The sequence below is a fragment of the Gopherus evgoodei genome, chromosome 1 (genome assembly GCF_007399415.2).
Source record: "Gopherus evgoodei ecotype Sinaloan lineage chromosome 1, rGopEvg1_v1.p, whole genome shotgun sequence".
NCBI lineage: Eukaryota > Metazoa > Chordata > Testudines > Testudinidae > Gopherus > Gopherus evgoodei.
In genome coordinates, this window is record NC_044322.1 from 29,738,058 (window position 1) to 29,752,623 (window position 14,566).

The 14,566-nt window shown below is 38.8% G+C and overlaps 1 protein-coding gene across 1 annotated transcript in view; it reads left to right on the forward strand.

The window, feature by feature from the left end:
- The window catches only part of DYNC2H1 (dynein cytoplasmic 2 heavy chain 1), a 362,438-nt gene that overhangs the window by 235,697 nt on the left and 112,175 nt on the right, over window positions 1–14,566 (forward strand). The window contains 3 exon segments of the mRNA XM_030560509.1: window positions 5,678–5,833; window positions 10,126–10,201; window positions 11,918–12,129. Of these exon segments, the coding sequence (XP_030416369.1) occupies window positions 5,678–5,833; window positions 10,126–10,201; window positions 11,918–12,129 (444 nt within the window).

Consider the following 14,566-nt stretch of genomic DNA (forward strand, 5'->3'; position numbering starts at 1 on the left):
CCACACGGTCAACATATCTGGCCAAGTGGAAATGTTTCTCCTGCTGGTGTGAAACGCAGAATGCTACTCCCTCTGTGGTCTTGATCCCCACTATCTTGGACTACCTCTGGTCCCTTAAGCAGCAGGGCCTGGCGGTATCTTCTTTGAGGATGCACTTGGCGGCCATCTCCACATTCCATCCAGGAGAGAGTGGCCACTCCGTGTTTTCTCACCCTTTAGTTACTAGATTTCTCAAGGGCCTGGAGTGCCTCTAACCCCAAGTACTCCACCCTGCCCCTACCGGGGACCTCAACCTAGTCCTAAGCAGGCTTATGCTTCCACCATTCGAGCTGTTGGCAACTTGCTTACTGCTATACCTGTCCTGACAGTTTTCCTAGTAGACATTACATCGGCCAGACGAGTCTCCGAGTTTCAAGCGCTTACGGTGGACCCACCGTATACTGTATTTCACAAGGACAAGGTACAGTTCCGACCACATCTGGCATTCCTCCCTAAAGTGGTGTCGACCTTCCATACCAATCAGGACATCTTCCTTCCGGTCTTCTTCCCGAAGCCTCATTCATCCCGACGGGAACAGCAGTTACACTCCTTAGATGTCCATAGGGCGCTCGCTTTTTATATTGATCGAACGAAGCCCTTCTGTAAATCCCCCCAACTCTTCATTGCAGTGGCTGACCGGATGAAAAGCCTGCCTGTCTTCTCCCAGAGGATCTCCTCTTGGGTGACGGCGTGCATCCGCACGTGCTATGACTTGGCTCATGTTCCCTCGGGCCATCTCACTGCACAGTCTACCAGAGCTCAGGCTTCATCAGCTGCCTTCCTGGCCAATGTACCAATCCAGGAAATATGTCGCGCAGCTACCTGGTCCTCGGTCCACACCTTTGCTTCGCACTATGCTCTGGTCCAACAATCTAGAGATGATGCAGCCTTTGGCTCAGCGGTTCTGCACTCTGCCACATCTCACTCTGACCCCACCACCTAGGTAAGGCTTGGGAATCACCTAACTGGAATGGATACGAACAATCACTCGAAGAAGAAAAGACGGTTACTCACCTTTGTAACTGTTGTTCTTCAAGATGTGTTGCTCATATCCATTCCAAACCCACCCTCCTTCCCCACTGTCAGAGAAGCCGGCAAGAAGGAACTGAGGGGTGGCTGGGTCGGCTGGGGTATATATTCGGTGCCATAGCAGCGCCACTCCAGAGGGCACCCAGCCGACCCACTGAGTGTTGCTAGGGTAAAAGTCTTCTGACGAATGTGCACGCAGCTCGCGCACACCTAGCTGGAATGGATATGAGCAACACATCTCGAAGAACAACAGTTACAAAGGTGAGTAACCGTCTTTTGGAGACAGGAACACTTCTTAAGCTGTTTTCAGTTAAACCTGCAGCTTTTACAGGACATGGTTCAGACCTGGGTCTGTGTTTGCAGCAGGCATATGTGTCTTGCTCAAACAAGGCAAGATTCTGGAGTCCCAAGCTGGCAGGGAAAACGGGTTAGAAGTAGTCTCAACACATCAGTTGGCAGTCCCAAAGGGGTTTCTGTGATCCAACCCGTCACAGTAACTAATACAGAATATGGAGTTTGTTTAGATTTTGTCCTTTTTTTTATTATGAGTGAAACACAAATTGCTATTCATTTACCTTAGGATATTTTTAGTGATCATTTGTATGATCATGTATGAGAACTTGCTGATCCATGAAATAAAATAGTTGTTTATAAGACTTCCAGAATTTTTTTTCCAAATTGGGTGTAGAAAAATTAACTTTATTAAAAGCTAGCATAGTGAATCAGTGGTTACAATACTGAATATATGTTTTCTGATTTATGCAAGCAAATCTATGGAAATTCAGACCTACAGCTCTTACATAATCCTTATTGCAACCTATTATGCCTAGGTAATGTCACTGCCTCAGAACAGTGCATGATCGTACGGAAGTTTCTATAGTGTCTAAGCACAAACAGAAGAGTTAACAGAATGAGGGATTTATTTCTGAATTCCTTGTTTGCTTTTATATTTTATGACAAGAATGATAAGTTCTTAATGTTCCTGCCTTATAAGCTGCTCTTGATACTCTGTATCATGCTCTACATCAATTTGCATAGTATGTTTTTTTCTGAGTCTGCAGTCTAGTGGTTTAGTTTCCATTCAGTGATCTTTCAGAGTATCCAGGGATGATAATCTTTCTGTGACTCAGTCTGTGACAGTGCAGACACTGGTTTCTTCTGAATTGGTTTGTTAGGTAGGATGATGTTTTTTCTCACTCTCTAGGTGTCTCCTCTTAGACTATCAAAAATTACTTAAACATTTATATCCAAAATCATTGAGAATTGGTGGGCTTTATGCGTGTTGCAATATCTTAAGTTCTTGCCTCAAGAAAATATTGTAATGGAAAAAGACAACAATGGCAGCCATACTTAAAGTTAAGCGCCTGTGCCTAAGGCTGCATAATTCACCTGAAACTCATCAGGTGGGAAATATAAGTTCCACTCCAACTGCCAGTGCCACAGCTTCCTTTTAACACTTTTTCAGTTCATTCTTTTCTAATCTCAGTCAATCAAGGTAGGCTCCACAGAAGTCGCCTGCCAGATCTTTGGCTTTGCTGCTTCAGCTCTTTTTAGATGCAGTTTGACTTTGGATAGTTTCACAATATCATTTATTGCTCTCTAGCTTTCAGTCATGCTAAGTAATCAGTTTTCAAATAGTTAAAACCCTGAGCATGTGGGCAAGACTCACCAGCCAGCACCCAGGAAAGAGTTCTCTGTAGTAACTCAGATCTCATCCCATCTAACATCCCATCCCAGACCACTGAGCATACTTACCTGCTGATAATTAGGCAATTGATCTTTGATTAATTGCCAAAATTAGGCTATACCATCATACCATCCCCTCCATAGACTTATCAAGCTTAGCCTTGAAGCCAGATATGTCTTTTGTCCCCACTACTCCCCTTGGAAGGCTGTTCCAGAACTTCACTCCTCTAATGGTTAGAAACCTTCATCTAATTTCAAGTCTAAACTTCCTAGTGTCCAGTTTATATCCATTTGTTCTTGTGTTCACATTGGTATTAATCTTAAATAATTCCTCTCCCTCCCTAGTATTAATCCCTCTGCTATATTTATAAAAAGCCATCATATCCCCCCTCAACCTTTTTTTGGTTAGGCTAAACAAGCCAAGCTCTTTGAGTGTCCTTTCATAAGACAGGTTTTCCATTCCTCGGATCATCCTAGTAGCCCATCTCTGAACCTGTTCCAGTTTGAATTCATCCTTCTTAAACATGGGAGACCAGAACTGCACACAGTATTCCAGATGAGGTCTCACGAGTGCCTTGTATAACAGTACTAACACCTCCTTATATTTGCTGGAAATACCTCGCCTGATGCATCCTAAAACTGCATTAGTTTTTTTACCGGCCATATCACATTGGTGGCTCACATTCATCCTGTGATCAACCAATACTCCAAGGTCCTTCTCCTCCTCTGTTACTTCCAACTGATGTGTCCTCAATTTATAACTAAAATTCTTGTTATTAATCCCTAAATGCATGACCTTGCACTTTTCACCATTAAATTTCATCCTATTACTATTACTCCAGTTTACAAGGTCATCCAAATCTTCCTGTATGATATCCCGGTCCTTCTCTGTGTTAGCAATACCTCCCAGCTTTGTGTCATCCACAAACTTTATTAGCACATTCCCACTTTTTATGCCAAGGTCAGTAATAAAAAGGTTAAATAAGATTGGTCCCAAAACCAATCCCTGAGGATCTCCACTAGTAACCTCCTTCCAGCCTGACAGTTCACCTTTCTGTTGTAGTCTCCCCTTTAACCAGTTCCTTATCCACCTTTCAGTTTTCATATTGATCCCCATCTTTTCCAATTTAACTAATAATTCCCCATGTGGAACCATGTCAAATGCCTTACTGAAATTGAGGTAAATTAGATCCACTGCATTTCCTTTGTCTAGAAAATCTGTTACCTTCTCAAAGAAGGAGATCAGGTTGGTTTGGCACTATCTACCTTTTGTAAAACCATATTATATTTTGTTCCAATTACCATTGACCTCAATGTCCTTAACTACTTTCTCCTTCAAAATTTTTTCCAAGATCTTACATACTGCAGATGTCAAACTAACAGGCCTATAGTTACTCGGATTACTTTTTTTCCCTTTCTTAAAAATAGGAACTATATTAGCAATTCTCCAGTCGTACGATACAGCGCCTGAGTTTACTGATTCATTAAAAATTCTTGCTAATGGGCTTGCAATTTCATGTGCCAGTTTCTTTAATATTCTTGGATGGAGATTATCTGTGCCCTCCAATTTCGTCCCATTAAGCTGTCTGAGTCTGGCTTCTACCTCGGATGTGGTAATATCTACCTCCATATCCTCATTCCCATTTGTCATCCTACCATTACCCCTAAGCTCCTCATTAGCCTTATTAAAGACTGAGGCAAAGTATTTATTTTATTTAGATATTTGGCCATGCCTAGATTATCCTTAACCTCCATTCCATCCTCAGTGTTTAGCGGTCCCACTTCTTCTTTCTTTGTTTTCTTCTTCTTTATATGGCTATGTAACCTTTTACTATTGGTTTTAATTCCCTTTGCAAGGTCCAACTCTACATGGCTTTTAGCCTTTCTCACTTCATCCTTTCGTCTCGGACTTAACTGGTAGCTTCTTTCAAGGCTTTGGTTGTTTTCTCTGAGCTGGAGTAAATCTGCAGTTCAGTGCAGCTGCTTTCTGCTCTAGTCTACCAGTTGAAACACTGAACAATTCCTTCATTTTAGACAAGTTACAAAGAAAATAAACATAAACCTATTTATCCCTTTCTAAAACTTACTACTCTATAAAGAGGCTGGTTCCTTGATCTTTTTCACTAAAACTGAGACTCTAAACAAAGGAAAACTTCCCTCCTTCCTTTTGAAACACCTTGTTCACCTTTTGGTTCCTCTGGTCAGGTGTCAGCTAGGCTAGATGAACTTCTTAACCTTTTACAGGTAAAAGAGGCATTAACCCTTAACTATCTGTTTATGACATCATCTTATTACAGTAATTACAGATATCTTCTTATTACAGTAATCATAATTTTCTCAATGTTCCTTTGTGCTGTCCACATCTTATGTTTTTGTGTTGTCTCTTGACTTGTACTTTTGAGCAGAGACTGTCTGTTCTTATCATATGTATGTACTATGACTATATGCATAGCACAGGGGGCCCTGATCCTTGATCAAGACCACTAGGCTTTATTAAAACATAAATAATGAGTAGTAGTAGTGATTGTAAAACAAGAAACTATTTGACTTGTATTTGAACAAATTTTTATTCAGTCTGTTTTTAAATGAATATATTTCAAGCTGATGGTCTTCCCTTAATCTTTCTTATACTGCATTTCAGCCCCCCTGTTCAGAATTCGCTTCAGTGAGTCAATATTATCTCCAGTCTAAGATGATTATATTATTAGGCCACCTACTATAATTCTTTAATCATCCTTTTCTTTTATTTTCCAAATCTAATTAAGTTAATTGTGAAGATTTAGGAATTAATTAGTGTTAGACATATATATATATATGTTGTTGATGTTGTTGTTTAACTAATATAATATAAATAATATATATAAATAAACACACATATATGTTATTTTTGTCACACATATATATGTTATTTTTATCTACCTAGGCCCCTCCAGGCCTAAAAAAGAATTTGATGAGAACCTATGAATCTTGGACTCCAGAGCAGATTAGTAAAAAGGGCAATTTGTCTCGAGCCCATGCACTCTTTAGTTTGGCGTGGTTTCATGCTGCATGCCAAGAAAGAAGAAATTATATCCCTCAGGTAAGTACTCTAATTTCATGCCAATGTTTTGTTTGTTTACTACAATATTTTCTTTCATTTCATATACCAGCTTTTAAGTTTGCTATTTAAAATAAAATATGCACTTTTGTGTATGTTTGGGCATGCAGAAGTGAGAAATATGGCTACTGATGTGGAACTTCCTGGTGGCTACTAATTTAGAGATCTTAATGTTTGGATGTGGCCTCAGTACAGAACTGAGGCTTAATAGCATAGACACCTACAGCTTTTCAGAGTCCCATTGGTTCCAGTGGCACTGTTCATGGGCTTGAGGTCTGATTTGGCTGATTCTGATACAGGTTTGGGGCTCTGTGACAAAGTGTATGTGCTCCCTCCTTGCTTGATTCAATAAAGTATTAAAAACCTCTTCACTAAACAGAAGGGTAGAAACTAGCCCTTAAAGATCACCAGGTTGCCATACCCAGAGAGAGGAACTGGGACCTGTAGAATGTTTGGAGGTAGAATTGACAGCTATGTCTCATAAGTGGTGGAAGCTATAAAAAAGGAAAAGAGCCTCCCTCCCTTGAAAGTATAATGTCTGGTCTCCTCTTGAACCTAGATCCTGGGTAGGAGAGGAAAAACTGGGGAATTATTTACCTGGCTTGAACTGAAAAGAATTATACTGAAGCCTAGAGACTATAACCATAGTAAGAACTTGTCTGTTTGTTTTCTAACTGGATCCTTGGTTGAAGGGAGCAGCCCTGCATGGTTTGTGGGTACCTAGACTAGAGAAAAGGAAGCTTCCCTGCATTTGGTTTGTTTTTATTTGGACCTGAGGCTAAATGAACCTTTCCCGTGACTGTTTTATTGTCCTTTGATTTAGGCTAGAATGATTGAAGTCTTTTCTTTGTTTTTGCTTTCTTTTCCTTTTTGGGTCCTTGTTTAAAGGTACCATGACCCTAATTGCAGAGGTGGCTGATGGTGCTGTTGAAGGACCTACAGGATCACTACAGTAATATTATGGCTGGAAGTTTGGTTTTAAATGCATCATTCAAACATTTAGAACACTTGAGGATATTGTATAACAACATTGATCAGATATATACAGAACAGAGACATCGCCAGCCACTAGCAAATAAATCAGCATACTCTCCACTATGGAAATTAAGATTTTGAGATGGTCAACTGGTTGGCCACTCCATGAAATAAAATTAGGTTAAGGGCTAATGCAGGTTGCTCCAATTCAAGGGAAGTTGAAGGAGGTGAAAGTATTTTGGTGTGGACATATCCAACTGAAAACTGAGTGTTATATTAGTAGGATGGCCCTTGCAATGATCATAGATAGAAGAGGACCAAGGGAGAGGCCAAAGATTTGGCACATGAACCGAGTATCAGCAGACCTTAGATAGACCAATTTGCAGGACAACCAGGCATACAATCATGAGTTTGGGAAGTAGGCTATAAAAAAATTTGACCCAGAGCAGGGAGAGTTGTAAGAAAAAAAGAAGAAAAAAATGATTAACATCGAATATTGTTTCTTGTTAAAAACAATATAATATAGTTTAAGATCACTTAATCATTATGAAATCTCACTCTTGACTGAGCCTTTTCTGATTTTGGCCCCTAAAGCTAAAACCTACTGCCTGTTCCAGTCTGCCATACTTCCACGTTTTCCTCCTTCAAGTCATTTCTCAAAATGTACTTTGTCCATAAAAGCTTCTAAAATTAGACTTCTATGCAGAGATGTGTTAATTAACCAAAAGACTTAAAATGTAACCTCAAATTAGAACAGTCCACACAGAAATCATGGAAATAATAAAAAATATGCTAAACTTCACCACTCAGATTTTAAGGCCAGAAGACCAGTTATGTTCATCTAGTTTCAATTCCTGCTTGACACAGGCCATTTCCTCCATGATGCCTGCATCTTGCCCCAAAATTTGTGGTTGACACTATAGCATATCTTTTCAAAAGAGAGCAGAGGTTGAGTTAAAGTTTCAAAATGATGGAGAGTTTACCATGTCCTTTAGTAACTTGTTCTGATGACTAGTTAATTACCCTCCTTGTTAAAAATTTGCATCTTTTTCCAATTTGAATTTTTTTGAATTGAACTTCCAGCCATTGAATTTTGTTATGTCTTTGCTTGATTAGATCCCTCTAGTAGCAGTTATCTTCTCCTTTTGTGGGTAATATACTGTATCCAAGTCACCTCTCAACCTCTGTGATAGAGCTCCTTTAGCCTGGTATTTTTTAAGCATGTTTTCCAGACCCCAAATCATTTTTGTAGCATTTGTCTGAATCTTGTCTGATTTTTCAGTATATCTTTTTTTAAATGTGGACACTAAAACTGAACAAATATTCCTGTAGTGGTGCTACTAATAAACCATAGAGGTAATATTAGCTCCTTATTCTTGCTCATTATTCCTTTTATATATTGAAATATTGTTTGCAATGGGAGCTTGTGTTCAGTTTGTTATCTACAATGGCATATTGGACTGCATGAGTAGGAGCATTGCCAGGAGATCAAGGGAAGTGATTATTCCCCTCTATTTGGCTCTGGTGAGGCCACATCTGGAGTATTGCGTCCAGTTTTGGGCCCCTCACTACAGAAAGGATGTGGACAAATTGGAGAGAGTTTAGCGGAGGGCATCGAAAATGATCGGGGGCTGGGGCACATGACTTAAAAGGAGAGGCTGAAGGAACTGGGCTTGTTTAGTCTGTAGAAGAGAAGAGGGAGGGGGATTTGATAGCAGCCTTCAACTATCTGAAGGGGAGTTCCAAAGAGGATGAAGCTTGGCTGTTCTCAGTGGTGACAGATGACAGAACAAGGAGCAATGATCTCAAGTTGTAGTTCGGGAGGTCTAGGTTAGATATTGGGAAAAACTATTTCACTAGGAGGGTGGTGAAACACTGGAATGAATTACTTAGAGAGGTGGTAGAATCTCCATCCTTAGAGGTTTTAAGGCCTGATTTGACAAAGCCCTGGCTGGGATGATTTAGCTGGGGTTGGTCCTGCTTTGAGCAGGGGATTGGATTAGATGACCTTCTGAGGTCTCTTCCAACCCTAATCCTCTATGATTCTAATGACCTCTAAGTCCTTTTCAGAGTTCTTTTTTCAGGATGGGGATTGTATTCTGGAAACTATGGCTTACAGTATTTGTGCCTAGATGTTTCCTGAGCAAGCAGGATAATTTACAGTATTAAATTATCAAATGAATGTACTAATTAAAGGCAGATTCCTGCAACTTTGAGAACCACTGATCTAAGTCACTCTGTGTGAATGACCCATTCTCATCATTATTTGCCATCCCATCTCTGTTTCGTCTACAAATTTTATCAGCAATTATTTTATATTTTCTTCCAGATAATTTAATTTAGAAATTTTAATAGCTTTGAAGTGAGAATAGTTCCCTGCAGAACCCCCACCAGAAACACTGCTATTTGCTGGTGATCTCCATTAGCAATTTATGTTTTGAGATTTACTAGTCAGCTAGTTTAATGTATTTCATATCTGGTGTATATCTCTCTTTGTGCCTATATACCTCTTTGCCTTGTAAACATGTTGAGACAGGTACTTTTTGTCTTTATACCTGTTTGTAAATTATTTAGTGTATGTTAATACTATACAAAGAATAATACAATCACCAACAAATAAGGATCTAGGTACTGTGCCAGTGATTTAAGAATGTACATGTTGCAGGCATCGCTGCTTGCTTGCTGATGGCTTGCTGCTTTGTTTTTTTCTGGGTTTTTTTATCTTAATATAGTGGTAAAATAAGATGAGGAGTAAAATGGTTGGTGTGTGTTGTAGGCAGTGGTTAAAAGAAGCAGTCATACTTATCAAAGTCTGAAAGGAAACTGAAATTCAAAAAAGTCATTGAGAGTAAGAAAGTGAGTTCTCTAGTCATAGTTATCAATGAGTCATTGTTGCAACAAGTGCTGTTAGGGAATGAGAGAGTTGCATGCTCATGTGCATCATTTCAAGAAGCCTTGCTGATTAGTCTAGGATTTTTAAAATACATTTGTTTTTATAGAAAAACTGTCGGTTGCTACAGAAGTTGGCATATGCCTGATGGCATCTAGCCTGTACGCCTATGTAAAATTAAACACATTGATGGATATGTTTGTCATATTGTCTCTCTGCTGCCTGTTCGTGTATCTCTGAGCAGCAGCCTAGAAAAGATGGCTTCAAACCAGTGATGTAGATTTTTTTCCCCCGGGTTTTACATGTTATATATGTTCTAGAAGCATCAGTTTTTGTTTATTTTTTTCATGTTCATTTAATTCTCATTGACTCATAACTCATATGAACTTTTTGTTTGTTTTAATGGTAGGGTTGGACCAAGTTTTATGAATTTTCTTTATCTGATCTCCGTGCAGGGTATGATGTTATTGATGGACTCTTTGATGGTAAGTTACTCTTTAAGGATTGCTGATTCCTTTCTTTGCCTAGTCCAGTATTTCTGAGTGTCTTCCATTTCAAATCTTTATAAAATTAGCAGATCATGGAATTTTTTTTTAAATAATTTGGCTATTTCAATTATCACCAATAATTTCAATTAGAGCTGATTGGGGGATGACAGTTCTGTTTAATGGCAACTGTTGAGGTTTTTAAATTTGTTTTTGTTCTGTTTCCAGATCAAAACCAAAATATTTTGAACATTATCACAGAAGTAAGTGTGCGTGCTTGAATATGGCCTGGTGGGTTCAGTCACTGGCCTGGGATGTGGGAGACCCAAAATCCGGCAAAGCCGGGACTTGAATCTGGGTATCTCCCATACCAGGCTAGTGCCCTAACTACCAGACTATAGTGTGTATGCGTCTTTTTTTCATCCCTCTGCCTTGACTGAATGATACACATCCACAGAACAGTATATTTCAGCAAAATTTCATTGTTTGAAAATGTTCCAACCAGGTCTAATTTGGATCCTTTGTTTATTTCATTTACATAGAAATCATAAGGATTTTTTTGGTAAGGCCTTTAAGTTCCAACATCCCAATAAAACTAGTACCCAGTATTCAAAAGGGTTCAATATCTCTAGCGCCTATTGATTTAAATGGGGTTTATATGTGGTTAGTACTTTTGAAAGTGATTCCATGTACATGCAGACTTAACAGTTTGAATATATTACCAAGAGACTTTGGGTCCTGGATATTAACTATTGTGGTGAGAGCAGTTTTTCCCTGCAGTAATTGGAGTGTGAGTGTGAACACTAATAACTTAAATGTAATACCAAACATTTTCATTTGAAGAATCTCAAAGTTCTTTTCCACCATAATTACTTCACACATGCTGAAAAGTCACATATTGGGTGAAATGTGGCATTGATTTAACCCTCCTCTGTAGTTTGGGACAAGAAATGAGGGGAGAAGAGATTTTATTTTAAACTATAGGATATAACTAAGTAGGTAGAATGTAATTTATTGAATACAATTTGGTCAGAACACCAATGTTAACATCCTTAATTTTAAACACAGTGTCATGTGATCTCTTATGATCACAGATAACCTGGACCTCTTTTTACATCACATCAGAAAGCCAGAATCTCAGTAACAATGTCTTCCTTTGGCATGGTAGGGTATTATTCAATCACCCTGCTTATTTTATGAGGCCTGATGAGATCACCGCACAAAGGGATATGGCTGTAACACACTTAAAGATCCATTGGAGATAGGGAAGTTGAGCAGGCTGATGACAAAGGATTAGGAGGTAGGAGACCACAACTGAATATGGAATGGCTTCTAGTGAGAAGGTACTTTTGTTCTCCAACTAAATAGGGTTGATTGATGTGTGAGATCTACGATATAAAGTTCCCCAAGACATCTGCAATATTTATGTCACTCAGTAGGATTTAAAACACATTAATTACACTCTTATCACAGGAAAAAATATTTGCAAACATTTGCAATATAGCTGTTGGAACATTTAATATTTTACATTTTACGGTTATTTTATTTTACTTTTTGATTACAGTTAAGAAATAAATTGCTTAGTAATAATTGTACTACTTTACTGGGGTTCTTTGTATTTCCTTGTTTCTCTGAAGGATAACTATAATAAGAGGAAATGTTCATCACACAGTGCAAAAAAAGGTCAATGTGACAGTAATATTTTGTAACTTACAGGTTCCAAAGATTTTCAGTGGGAATTTGTGCATGGCCTGTTCGAAAATGCTATTTATGGAGGCCGCATAGATAATTACTTTGACATGAGAGTCCTTCGGACCTATCTGGAACAGCTTTTTAATTCCAGAGTCATTGGAGGTTTAAATCTTAGGGGCAAGAAGATGACCAGCTTCCCATATTCCATCTCTCTACCCAGTTCCTGCAGTATTTTGGTATGTATGCTTGCCTTATCAGACATGGAAACCAAATCTTCTTTTTCTTACAGTATTAAATTATCAAATGAATGTACTAATTAAAGGCAGATTCCTGCAACTTTCTGAGTACACTTCAGTCCCACTGAAATTAATGGGAGCTGAAGGGTATTCAATCCCTATAGGGCTACGCCCTATAACACCAATAGTCATCAATAATAATGCTAATGCTTGACAGGGAAAAGCACTTACATATTTATTCCTGTACACTTCATTTTTTATAGATTTTGAAATTTGATAATGAAAATGTATGAAAAGTCCCAAATATTAAACAAAGATTGAAAATAAGAGACACTAAAATAACAGAATGATAAAAAATACTAGAGAAACTTGAAATAACAAAGAGTTAACTTATGATGTTGTCTTAATTAAGGTTTTTGTATGTACTGTACAATAATGAACAGTGGGAAGAAATAGATCTGTGTGAGAAACGTATTTGGCTAACAAATCGTCCCTCATAATGGGACCTGTGAGAAGTGTAACAACATGTTATCTTTGTTTGCAGATACTTAAGAAACAAGTTTGCATCAATTTGTATTGTTACATTTTGTATTGTATTGTTGTCTTACTGTTCTTGATTTCATTGCTTGGCCCTTACATTAATTTATGAAAAATGAATCTCACCTTAAATTCCAGGTGTGTGTGTGGTAGAGTAACAGGTTGTAATTGATTGGAGTGAGAGCAGCAGTGTGTGGAGGAGAAACTGAAAGATGGCACTGAGAGAGCAGATGGAGATGTACAGGGAGACTTTGGAAAACCAGTAAAGTGCTTGAAACCACTGTGGCTTATTGTTAAAGACGGCCTAGTCAGCAAGCTGTAAATTGGCCATTCAGCACTCTCAGCTTGACCAAGGCAGGAGGGGAGGGGGTTTTGGGTACCACAGAAAGGGCAGCTTTACCCTGCATCCTTCCTGATAAGAATTGTGTTGAAATTGCTGATATGCCCCAGGAATGTCTGTTGGGGTCTCAAGGCTGCAGACTCTGGAAAAACCCATACCTGGTTAATCAGTAATCAGAAGGAGCCTCTTGTTTGATCATTGAAATTGCTTACTTAACAAGGTTTCTTTAAGGGACATGTCATTCTATTACTAATGTATAAATAATGGGAAAAAGCTTGAGATATTGGGACTCTTCGGGACTGGTCTCTCCCTCTGGATGCATCTTGTGTTCCCCACCGGCAGACGGGCTGCCACTGTGTCGCTCGAAAGCCACACTCAGCTTTGGTAATTATCAAGGGTCGGGGGTCTTTTACTAATCTTGTTGTGGATGTGTATAAGTGCTTGAGACTAAGTAAAGTTTAGCTTTAAGTGAAAGCACTCTTGTGTTGTCCTATTTGTGCCAGCCATCTATCGGTCGGATGGCCGTATCTCCCCTGATTTATTTCCTGACACCTCCTCACACAGAGTAAAAGTTACCAAGAGCTTTGGGTTGCAAGAACCCTGGGTAACAGAAAGGCCAGATGGGATATAGAACAGGCAGGCTGTGAAGGAGTATGTTATGTCAAAGGATTTCAGTTCCCTATGATAGAGAGTAGTCATGACTGCACCATGTAGAGTGACATGCTGGCATCAGAGGTACATTTAACTCTGAGAAAACTCTGAGAAATAGTTTATGTATGCCAAAGACCCTTTATGATTCAGTATTTTTAAATGGCCTATTCACAGTAGTCAAGTTAAGGATGTGTGTAAGTGTTAGCAGTATCAGGGCCCAACCCAAGTGCACATAGTCTGCTGGATAATAGGATAGAGACAGGCCTCCAGACACCTGGTTTGGTGGGGTAGTAAGAGATACCCTGTTTCATGTTCCTTCCATTAGAACAGTAGCTCGAGTGTCTTTTAGACACAAAGCTGGTTCTACTCTACCCTTCCTATCACCATGTAGCCATATCTTTTAATGCCGCACATTTCATACTAAGTATAATAAATGGTAGCTTGTCAAAGATTTAAATGTAAGTGGAAGCATCTTGCATTGGACTACAATATGAAGGAGAAAGTGACAAATAGTTCCAAATTCAATTCCAAATTGTGAAAAACATTAAACGTGGTGATAATAGCAATGTAGGATATATATCAAACTGATCTGTTGAAGTCTTGTAATTATACTGCAGAGGGCTTTTGTATGGTGAAGTCACAACTTCACTGTTATCAGAGTTGATGTTTGCCAATTGTAAACTAAAGCAACTTGGGATTTCTGTTCTATTTCATTACAGTGTTTCAATATTAGCAGATTCTGTGGTATAGCATGTCATATGTTCATATGCTTAAGTCATTGCTCCATTTCGTGGCTGGTACTATTTTAGTGATGTCCACAAAGTGCTATTATTCAATTAATTATAAATCCTATGAATTGAGAGTTTATGTTTTGAAAATATATTGATGGAATTCTTCTGATCATATACT